Below are 12,336 nucleotides of genomic sequence, written 5' to 3'. Positions count from 1 at the left end.
TGGTTCTAATTTCATTGCAATGTAAAGACAAATATCCAGTTATTTCTATCTCTGGTTTTCTGTTTATTTTAGTTATCTTAAATACTTGTACTTAGTTTATTAAGTGTTGATTTATAATAGCATGTTACCTTGAAGGTTTTTAAAATGCATTTGTATTTATATTTTTGTATACTTGCTGCTTAAGTTGCCAATACTCATATTATCCTATCTTTATTGTCTGATGTGACTTCATATACAGACTCTGTCGCACGCCATAGTCAAAGTGGTTATCCCAACAGAAAGGTACACGTTTCTTCTTTAATTTTTCATTGCTGCTGATAGTAGAAAGTGTCCCTGACATAAATGACATCAGGTTATTTGTCAATCATGTGCTTATGGCTAAGATTTTGGGTAGCTGAGCAATGGTTCCTTTGTATGCTTGGGGTTACTGCCTGTGTAGTTTGGTAAGTGAGATTACTTTGCTCATTTACTGGTGTAGCAGTGTTAAGTTGTGTGCAATGCTTTCTCAGGTGTATGGAATATGTGTATTGCTTTTCAATGCATTCTTTTAGTCTTTCATATGCTTAATTGCAAGATTGTTCAGAAGGAGTTTTATTTCAGAAGGAGTTTTGTTTTATTACTTGTTATAATGTTAGGGTGAAATTTCAAAATTGAGCAAGTTATGTGTGGTTGGATGGAGCAGTGTAGATTTGACTAATGTACAAGTAGTTGATGCTAGTGATGACTAGACCTAGATTTGATGCAATTTGTGAAACTTTTGCAAGTAAAAGCTGTGTTTTAATATGACACTTTGAATATTTAAACCTAAAATCTTTGTTCTGTTTCTGCTTCACAATGCATGAACATTGCTTATAATATCTTATAAATTGTAACTTATGTGAGATGGCTCGTTTTTTTTCTTAAACGTTCTTTTGAGGTGATCAGATTGATGGTATTTTTGCAAGGGCTTAAAAATGTTGACTAGCTGTCTAAAGTCAGATTTGGTTACATTACTACATCACAATTCCCCAATGGCTGCATTGATTAGTTGATAGCTGTATTGGTGTTCTTTAGTTTAATCGATGTATTTATTTAATTTTAGCTACTTTTGGTCTAGTAAATGCTTCTGGAAAGAAACTTTTAAACATAACTGCTCAAGCAACTTGTACTACTTAGGTAAATGAGAGATTAAATCTATATCTGAAGTCATTTCCTGAAATTTGGTACCTGGGGCTTGTTTGCCTATTCTTGGAGGAGAAAATTTTTAAGAACTGAAACTGTAATCTATATATATTTAAATATAGAAAAAATTCAGGTTTTTAATAAAGTAATCTCATTGTCTTTAGGCTTCAGGAAAACTAATAAATATATCTGTATGACATTTGACTGTTTTAGAGTGGTTGGCTGTAGAGTGATATTGCTGATATGTCAATAGGTTTCCCTTGCTCAACTAAACCAGAACCTTGTCTTACAATGCACATTCAAAATTCTGAAAGACCAGAATTTGACCAAGTTGGCCACCAGTGTTTTAAATAAGCTCTATGGCTTTTGACTTGGCCATGGTAAGCAACACAGGCCGAACAGATTTTGCTGCGAGGGACCTGAACAAAGCATCATGGATGAATTGTGGGAAGTATTCAGATTTTGAATCTGGTTAATATCAGATTCATTGACTCTTGTTGAACTGCTTTTGTTTAGCTGTTGGCTCTCGTGGTTAGGCTTTATTTCTTTAAAATCATGTTATCTTTCAAAGGATTTGATGAAGGATGTTGGTTATATCAGGAAATCTTCATTTGTTATTGATCCTAATCTTTATGAAATTTTATGAACCTGCTTCAGTCTATCACAATTTTAAAAAAAAATTGAATCAGACTGAAGATTCTAAAATCTCTATCCATAACTTGATTCCTTATGATTGCTTAAAAATTACTGATGAGAAGCATTTTGAAGATGCTGTAAGTTTTTTAACAAATTAACACGTTTGTTTTATTTCAAATTGCTGCTATTTTTCTTCCAAGAATCAAAATCCCATATTAAGATTTGAAATAATCTTGGCCAACAAACAATGGATATTGTTTTGTAAGCAACATCAATGGGAAAATTGTATATTTTGACCCATACTTTTCAGAGTAATGTGTAGCTGTAGTTTCATCTTTCACCAAGGAAACTTTAGTTGGTTGGAATTTGAACATGTTTAGATTACTCAGATTCTTTCTTACCTTTTCATCAAAAGATTTGCACATTCTCGGTATAAAATAATACAATAAAATTACTTGTGTTTTTATTTGCTAGTTGAGAAACTTGTTGTTTCAGTATTTTGTTGGGGGTGGGAGACAGATCAAGAAAAAATGACTTAAATTTAGGGAAGGCAACTTGCTTTAATATTGGGGAACACCTGGCCAAGGTAGACTGGGAGCATCCATTTGCAAGTCGGTCTGCATCTACACGGTGTGAAGTATTCGAAGGACAAATGAAAAGTGTTCAAAATCATCATTATCCAAAGGTAAAGAGAGAAAAGAAAACGTAGCAGATATGAGAACTAAAATGGGAGGCCTGCTATGTATTTTTAAAAAAAAAGCGGAAAGACGCTTAAATAAGAAATTGGGAAAGCAAAGAGGGCTGGCCATGAAATATCACTGCCAGGCAGGATTAAGGTATATTCAAAGGTGTTTTATGTACGTTGAGGATTAAAGATCCAGGCAACAAGCAGGGCGCTTTAGGAAAATTGGTTATCTGCATAGGGCCAGAAGGTACAGGTGAGGTCCTAAATGAATACTTATCAGTATTCACCAATGAAATAGATTTTATAGTTGGAAGTTTCAGCAAAGGGAAAGGTAAAATTCCAGTTTACATCTCCATAAATAGAAGGTACTTGATGCCTTAGCAAGCTTAAAGGTAGGCAAATCCTGGGATGAGATTAGATTTATTCTTGGTAGTTTTGGAAGACAAAAGAAAATGTTGCAGGGGCTTTGGCTGATATTTTGAAATTTTCACTGCCCACAAGCAAGGTACCAAATGATTTAAGGGCAGCAAATGCCTCTTTTTAAGAGCAGCAAGGAAAAAGACTGGCAATTAAAGACCTTTCAACCTAACTGAAATTGAAATGGGGAACCACTAAGAGATCCTACCTTGTGGATTGGACTAGTCTCGCAGTCTGTGTCAGGTGTCATCAATGTAGAGGAGGCCTTTTGCCTCTACCGATGCCAGTTGGTCCACTGGGTTCTTTCAGTATTTTGCTTTTTCATCTGGATTCCAGCTTTTGCAGTCACTTTTGTCACTAGTTTTACACTTTGTAAAACAACATTGTACCGTAACCTCCTTACTCTTGTATTCCAATGAAGGCCGGTGACAAGTTGACTGCAGATGCTGGAATCTGGAATACAGTTCTGGTTGCCACATTAAGACCACGAAACAAAAACAGAAAATGCTGGAAAGGCTCAGCAAGTTCTTTCCACACATGCTACCTCACCTGCTGAGTGAGCATTGAGTACAGAGCAGAGTGTTCAGCATCTTGCTTGGGATGGAAGACTTCACTTGAGGATTGAAGTCTGAATGGAAAATTGTGGGGCGTAAATAAAATGAAGTAGGGAACTTTTCACCATAGTGCGTTTCAAAAAATGGATAGCACAGTTTTGGAGTAAGAGAAAGCGGTTTAGATAAAATCTGAGGAAAAACCTTTTCATTCAGAAAGTGGTTAGCATCTGGAATGTGCTGAGTGAGTAATGGAGGCATGTATTCTACCAGTAACAAGATCCAGACTTGCACCGAAAGCACCAAGGCACAGAAAAATATGGACATTTATAGCTGGTAGGTAGATTTAGTATAGATGAATATTTCATGGTTGGTAATGACATAAAGGGCTGAAGGGACTTAATCAGGAGTGTGCTATTTAGGAATAGAGATGGGAAGAAATGTCTTTACTCAGATTTAAATTTTATGAATATCTCACACTTCTGAATGTTCAGTCACAAGAGAAAATCTGCTGATGCTGGAAATCCAAGCAAAGCACACAAAATGCTGGATGAACTCAGCAGGCCAGGCAGCATCTATGGAAAAGAGTAAACAGTAAATGTTTTGGGCTGAGACCCTTTGGACGACCTGAGATCCACCAGCATTTTGTATGTGTTCCACATGAATGTTCAGCTGTTCTGTATACTCACAGCAAAGTATTATGAATCAAAGTGAATGAAGACGTAGGAATTAGATGGGGAAACTAGATTTGAGTACTGAATCACCAACAGTGTTAACAAAGGACTGCACAGGCTCAAGGGACTATTTAGCTTGTATAGACTTCTATTTTTATGTAAATTGCTGCAAGATCTCAAAAGGGATAAACGCTCAACGAATGTTCAAGAATCAGTTTCTGCAATATTTTAAAAGGTGCACCTACCACCTGGGATATTAGTAATTATACTTAAAATTGTTGAGATTAAAACTCATTCCATGTGTAATCCTTTAAATGAAGAAGCCTATTTATTGCATAGATTCTGTAGAAGCCCTTTAAGTGTTCTTTTTGATAATTTTGCATATTGACTTGGTGGCAGTTTTAAACTTGGCAAAGTGGAACTGTCAGATCTGTTTTAAGCTCAGGTGGGTGAGACATTTCAAGGTTTACCTCCAGTTCAAAGCTCTCAAAATGGAAGCCAATAAGTTTGGTTCAAGCACTTGTTCCCCAATAGTGATTACTTAACTAAAAGTTAACTTAAGAAATTTGAGAATGCTGAATATTTCTTGATTGCACTAATATATTACTGACCTGGAGACCTCAGTCAATTTTGTAATCTATGTTGGGAGACTCAGTGTGAAAGCAAAGGAGGAAATAAGTAGTGCTTATTTCCAAGAACTGAGTGGCACCACTTGCTCTCCTATATATTATTTTTGGATGTGTGTGTGTCTATATATAAAATTTATGTTTATGTGTGTATCCTCAGTGCTGCTTAGTTGCCGCTATCCTCAGAGAGAATGCTCCTCAGATATTTGAAAAATGGCATTACTGACAGCTTTTCATCACCCAACAGTGAAGGCAGGTAGAGTGGGTGGGGCACTGGTACTCCACTGGCAAACCACTTCTGTCTTGGTGGCATTGACAGTCAACCGCATCCTGCTGTACGCTCTCACCGCCACAGCAAGGATAGCGGCATTGTCTGAGGATAGTGGCATTGACAACAACATCCAGAGCTGCATTAAACAGGCATCAGCTGCCTTTGGGAGACTTCGGTGTAGAGTCTTTCAGAACAGGAGCCTTCGTCCCTCCACAAAGGTCGCTGTATACCAAGCGGTCTGTGTCACCACCCTCCTTTATAGCTGTGAAGCTCGGGTAACCTACAGCCATCACATCAAGTCCTTGGAGCGCTTCCACATAAGCTGCCTCCAGCACATGCTGGGAATTACCTGGTGTGAGCGGGTGCCTCACACTGAAATACTTGTAAAGACCAACTGCAGGAGTATTGAGGCCATGATCACCCAGCGGTGATGGGTGCAGTGGCTGGGGCACGTGATAAGGATGCCCCCATGTCGGCTACCCCGCAGTGTTATACAGCCAGTTGGCAATCAGCTGGAGGGCTGAAGAAGCACTATAAGGATCAGATGAAGAATGCTTTAAGGAAGTGCAAGATCAGACCCAAGGACCTGGAGGATGTTGCTGCTGACCATACCACCTGGCGACAGCTGTGTAGGGATGGGGCTCATATTCTGGAGATGGAAAGAACAACCAAAAGACAGCAGAAGAGAGCCAGGAGAGATGCAGTCATAGTTGCCACCACTACCACATATACATGTCCCACCTGCAATAGATCTTGTGGGTCCAGGATAGGACTGTAAGTCATTAAAATCTCACCGTTAAAGGAGTGGACGTTGTCATTGGATTTCGGTGGACAACCGAGAAAGAAGGGGGTGCGTGTGTGTATATGTGTGTGTGAGTGATATATATAACACAAGTGATCCTGCACATACTGGAAATCCAGAGCAACACACAAAATGCTGGAGGAACTCAGCAGGTCAGGCAGCATCAAGGGAGAGGAATAAGCAGTAGATGTTTTGGACTGAGACCTTTCATCAGGATTTGATGTTTCTTTCAGTCAAGCTGTTAGTGGCAGGAGAGCATGGCAGCAGGAATCCTGATGAGTGGAAATTCAGATATCACGTGGTGAGCCAGATGCAAAATTACCATAATTTCTGAAAGGTTGCTAATTAATTATTAAAGGCTTGTTGTATAATCATTGAGGTTATTGATCAGTGCTTTTTTTAAATAAAGTGCTTTATTTAGTAGGTTCACAAGTTTGAGGAATATTTCAAATTCAAACACCAAAGTAAACATGACTTAACAGTTCAAAGCATGTCTATCAATTCAAAGGTGGCAACTGCAGTCATTTGACAATGTGAGAAGAGCCTGGCCCTGTGGCATTGGGGCAGTGATCTATAGTCATTTGCCTACATGAGCTTTACAGGGAAAATTAACTATGGAAGGTGAATGTACTCCAGAAGTTACATGCTTAAATAGTTTTTTAAAAATTAACTGTATTCAAGTTACAAACCTTATTAAGCAACACAGTCCTCTAGAAGCAAAATACTGCATAGTGGGAATCTGCAAAGGAAAGGGAAATACCAACAAAACTCAGTGATTCAAGCACCATTTGTGGAGAGGGCTTCATGTTTCAAGCCAATAATCTTTCATCAACTGAAAGGTTATCCACCAGAAATATGAACAACCTCTTCTTTGGCAGGAAAACCTCTAGCAAGCATCAAGAACATCGTGGCGTTCTTCCAATTTCATTTTAAAAACTGTCATTGAGAAGATTTGAAATTAAGTATGTAGTATTATGAGTATGGATGGGTACTTAATCTTTGCCATGGACATAATGGGCTGAGGGGCTGTTTGTGTGCCTTATGACTGTCCAAATGCAAACCCACATTCTGTGACTCTGGGATTTCTACTGCATTCCAAGATATGGGAATTAATTGCAAGTGCTAGGAAAGAAAAAGAATCAGAAAAAGATGATTTTATCAAGATCAGCAAGGCTTAAATAAATTAGATCTAATCCATGGTCCACTCATTAAATGCTAGTGAGTTCTAAGTCTTGAATGTTGGGCCTTCTTTGTTGGGTATGTGCTGAAGAGAGAAAATAAAATCCAAAACGTCTCATTGTAGTTGTAAGTGATGTTGGCGAGACCTAAGTAATTCCTGTTAAAAGTAGATGTCCTGGTGACACCTTTTATTTAATGAGAATTATTTTAATTCATACAGTACTAAGTTTTGATGGGAATACAGCAGAAAACTTTTTTTATTCTTGCAAACAAGAATAGATTGCTTTTGAAAGTAAAATGTGTAGAATGCTTTTGAAATTAACAGACTCAATGACAATATTAATTTAGCTATTGCTAGTGAAAATTACAGTTAATCTAGGTGTGCGCTTACATCTTCTGGGCTTAACTTTAAACATTTATTATCAAATCCTTCTGCCTAATGTAAAATTAACATGGGACTGAGAGCTAGAATAAAGCTGTTAGCTGACTTGGATAATAAAGAAAACTATTACTAATTTGTAATGATAGTCAAAGAGTCATACAACACAGAAATGTGTTATTCATCTCACTACACCAGCTAGTGACCACACGCCCATATTAATTCCATCTTCTAGCATTTCATGATTGGTGTAAACTATGGATTTCAGTCACTTGCTACTTTTTGGGTTTAAAAATGTTCCCCTCAAAACCTCTTCTCATTGCTACCATTGGGGGGAAGTACAGGAGCCTGAAGGCACACATTCAACTATTCAGGAACAGCTCTTTCCTTCTGCCATCCAATTTCTGAATAGACATGGAACCCATGAACGCCACTGTATGACTTTTATTTTTTTTTACTGTATTTCACTTTTTCTCTATTATTATGTATTGCATTGTGCAACAAAGACAACAAATTTCATGACATGTGCTGGTGAGAACCTGCTACTGATTCTAAAATTCTAACTGACCCTACTCAGTCTTCGTAATCTGGTTTTATTCAGTTCTGGTAAGGAGAAGAGCTTCCTGCAGTCTGCTCCATATCCTTCATAATTTCATGTTCGTCAGTTACATCCCTCTTAACTACTACCTCTGGATGGAAAATGTCTGTCCAATCTCCCAGAACAAAAATGCTTCATTCAAGGAACATCCTCATGAATCTCGTCTGCACCCTCTCCAGGGGTATCAAATACTTCCTGTGGTGACTGTATACAGCACTTCAGCCAGAGTTATAAAATTGGAGCATAATATCCCTTCTCTTGTATTCAGTAGTCCTACCTAAACTACATTATCAGCATACACTAACACCTTCAATGACTTTCATACTGAGATCCTTCTGTTCCTCAGTGTTCCCAAGATGTGTCATAACCTCACTGGTATATCAGAAACAGAAGCAGATTCATGTTTAATATCACTGGTGTATGTTGTAAAATTTATTTTGTGGCAGCAGTACATTGCAATACATAATAAAACAAGTTGCAGTAAGAATTACAGTGGGTTCTTTATGGGGGGGGGAACTAATTGAGAAAGTGGCTAGGATTTCCTTTGTTTATTTGGGGCAGTGTGCCACTTAATTGGGACACAGGAGACTGTTGCTGAACAGTTTTTAACTAGAGTCAGTTGCCTGCATGTATGGCTGTTGGACTCTACACTGTGCTAAGAGCGAACGATTTTTAAATGGCGTCAATTTAGTATATTTATGTTCAAAAAACAGTGATTTTCGTCATTGCTAGTTGGTGACAAATAAGCAGTAAGATAATTCAGAACTGTTTCGCTCCCTGTGGTTTCAAGCAATCAGGCTTGGAGATGCCAGAAACTGTCAGGAGTGAAAACTAAATGATTTCACTACTTCAGAAGTTAGGATCTCCAAAGAGTTTGAAGGTATCGACAGTTGTTTTGAATATTACAATGAAAGTGCAGATTTAGAGGATGCAAACATTGGAAATTGTATGAAAGCAGTCGGTCAAACGAGCACGGCAGCATACACTGGATGAACTCCTCCGCTGAGAACTACTGGCAACTAGCACATAGCTTTATTGTATTGGTAATCTTCTAATTTGTTCTGTATTTCATTGTAATACATAATTTGTTACTCAATTTGTTTGACTTTTTTGGGCTTTTAAATTATTTCCATGAAACTAATTAGGGCAGCTGCTTAATTGGGCCAAAATATACTGGTCCTAATGTGTCCCAATTAACTGGAATCCACTGTATGATTGTGTGTGTATGTATATTTAAATTAAATAAGTCTTACAGAAAGAGCATAATAAGAAAAAAAAATGAAGTTGTGTACATGGGTTCATTGTCCATTCATAAGTGCAATAGTAGAGGGAAAGAAATCTTCAGGCTTCTGTACCCACCACCTTGATGGTAGCAGTGCGAATAGGGTATGTCCTGGGTAATGGGGATCCTTAATGATAGATGCTGCCTTTTTGAGGCATCATCTTTTGAACATCCTTGATGCTGTGAAGCCCATGATGGAGTTGGCTGAGTTAGCAACTTTCTGCAGCTTTTTCCAATCCTGTGTGGTGATCCCCTTCATACTGGATGCAACCAGTTAGAATGCTCTCCGTGATACATGGAGAATTTTGCGTGAGTCCTGGGTGACGTACTAAATCCCCTCAAACTCCTAATGAAATATAGCTACTGTAGTGCATTCTTTGAAATTGCATCAATATGTTGGGCCCAGGATAGATCTTCAGAGATGCTGACACCCAGTAACTTGAAACTGCTCACTTTTTCCATTGTTGATCCCAATAAAGATTGGTACGTGTTTCCTCAACTTCCCTTCCTGAAGTCCATTTTCAAATCTTTGGTCTTACTGATGTTGATTGCAAGGTTATTGTTGGAACACCACTCTACCAGATGATCTGTCTCATGACTCTATGCTCCGTGCCTCCTCGTCATCATCTGAAATACTGCCAACAATAGTTGACTCATTGGCAAACATATAGATGCCGTTTGACCAGGGCAATCTTTCTTGACTATACCATTGTCGTTGGCTAAATATACGATAGTGATGAATCACCATATAGTCATAGTCATACTTTATTGATCCCGAGGGAGATTGAAAATCTGGCTGAGTAGTACCACAATAACAACCTGTCACTCAATGTCAGCAAGACCAAGGGGCTGATTATTGACTTCAGGAGTAGGAAACCACGGGTCCATGAGCCACCCCTTACTGGGGCATTGGAGGTGGAGAGGGAAGACCTGTCTTGGGCACAGCAAGTAAGTGAAATTACAAAGAATGCACGGCAACTCCTCTACTTTGGAGTTTATGAAGAGTTGGCATGACATTTAAAACTTTGACAGGTGTCTAGTATCATGGGTAAAGTTCTCCCTACCATTGAGCACATCTACATGGAGTGCTGTCACAGAGAAGTAGCATCCATCATAAACAACCCCCACCATCAAGGCATGCACTCTTCTTGCTACTGCCATCCGGGATAAGGTACAAGAGCCTCAGGAACCACACCACCAGGTTCAGGAACAGTTTTTACCCTCCAACCATCAGGGTCTTGAATCAGAGGGGATAACTTCACTCTGCCCATTAACAAACTGTTCCAACAGCCTATGGACTCGCTTTCAAGGACTCTTCATCTCAGGTTCCCAATATTTATTGCTTTTTTATTTATAATTATTTCATTTTACCTTTATTTCTGTCGAGGTACAGAGCGGATTTGCAGTTTGTTGTCTTTTGCACGTTGGTGGTTTATCCATCCTGTTGGGTGTGGTTTTCATTAATTCTATTGTATTTCTTCGATTAACTGTGTATGCCTGCAAGAAAATGAATCACAGTGTTGTATATGGTGTCATATATGTACTTTGATAATAAATTAACTTTGAACTTTACACCTTTGAACCATAGCCCTAATATTTTGTCGCAGTTTCCCATATGGAACCTTATTGAAAACCCTACCGAAGTTCATGTAAAGCACTTTTACTGCAGTTAATGCATTCCTCAGAAAAATTCAGATTATTTATGGGCCCCATTGTAGCCTTGTGTATAGTACAATGCTATTACAGCTCAGGGCGGTCAGAGTTTAGAGTTCAATTCCGTTGTCATCTGTAAGGAGCCTCTATGTCCTCCCATGGAATGTATTAGTTTTCCCTGGGTGCTCCAGTTCCCTCCCACAGTCCAAAGACCTACCAGTTAGTATGTTAAAATTGTGTTAAATATGTTAACATGTTATGTTAGTATGTTAAATACAGCACTCAGTGTTATATCTCAATGCATGAAGTATAAGAAATGAGGTGGATGATCTTGTTGCACTATTACAGATTGTCAGGTATGATGTTGTGGCCATCACTGAATTGTGGCTGAAGGATGGTTGCAGTTTGGAGCTGAATGGCCAAGGTTACAAGTTGTATCATAGGGATAGGAAAGTAGGCAGAGGGGGCAGCGTGGCTCTGCTGGTGAAGAATGGCATCAAATCAGTGGAAAGATCTCACATAGGATCCGAAGATGTTGAATCTTTGTCAGTTGAGTTAAGAAACTGCAAGGGTAAAAGGACCCTGATGGCAGTTATATACAGGCCTCCCAACAGTTGCTGGGATGTGGAGCACAGATTACAACGGGAAATAGAAAAAGTGTGTCAAAAGGGCAATGATAGTCATGGGAGATTTTCACATGCACATCAATTGGGAAAATCAGGTTGGTAATGGATGTCAAGAGAGTGAGTTTGTTGAATGCCTATGAGATAGCTTTTTAGAGCAGTTTGTTATTGAGCTATACTGGATTGGTTGTTATGTGATGAACCAGAGGTGATTAGGGAGCTTAAGATAAAAGAGCCCTTAGGAGACAGAGATCACAATATGATTGAGTTCAACTTGAAATTTGATAAGGAGAAAGTCTGGCATAGCAGTACTTCATTGGGGTAAAGGAAATTAGTGACAGGGATGACAGCAGAGCAACAATGTTGATGGTTTCTGGGGGAAATGAGGAAGGTGCAGGGTAGATGTATTCCAAAAACAAAGAAATACTCAAATGGCAAAATTGTATAACCGTGGCTGACAAGGGAAGTCAAAGCTAATGTAAAAGCAAAAGAGAGGACATAAAGCAAAAATTAACTGGAAAACGGAGGATTGGGAAGCTTTTAAAAACCTACAGAGAGCAACCAAAAGAATCATTAGGAGGGAAGAGATAAAATATGAAAGCAAGCTAGTAAACAATATCAAATGCATAGTAAATGCTTTTTCAAGTATGTAAAAAAAAAAGAGGTGAGTGGATGTAGGGCCACTAGAAAATGAAGCCGGAGAAATAATAATGGTAGATGAACTAAATGAGTATTTTGCATGTCTTCACTGTGGAAGAGACTAGCAGTGTTCCTGATGTTGTAGTGTGTGAAGGAAGAG

At 38.6% G+C, this 12,336-nt stretch overlaps 1 protein-coding gene across 3 annotated transcripts in view; it reads left to right on the top strand.

Moving 5' to 3' along the window:
• The window catches only part of u2surp (U2 snRNP-associated SURP domain containing), a 97,834-nt gene that overhangs the window by 40,001 nt on the left and 45,497 nt on the right, over nt 1-12,336 (top strand). For all 3 annotated transcript variants that reach the window (XM_063045410.1, XM_063045407.1, XM_063045409.1), the window contains one exon: nt 239-282. In XM_063045410.1, coding sequence (XP_062901480.1) covers nt 239-282 — 44 coding nt within the window. The remainder of the gene's footprint in view (nt 1-238; nt 283-12,336) is intronic.

This window comes from Mobula hypostoma, chromosome 4 (genome assembly GCF_963921235.1).
Source record: "Mobula hypostoma chromosome 4, sMobHyp1.1, whole genome shotgun sequence".
Lineage (NCBI taxonomy): Eukaryota > Metazoa > Chordata > Chondrichthyes > Myliobatiformes > Myliobatidae > Mobula > Mobula hypostoma.
The sequence above is the reverse complement of the archived record's forward strand: the minus strand, read 5'-3'. Positions and strand labels throughout refer to the sequence as shown.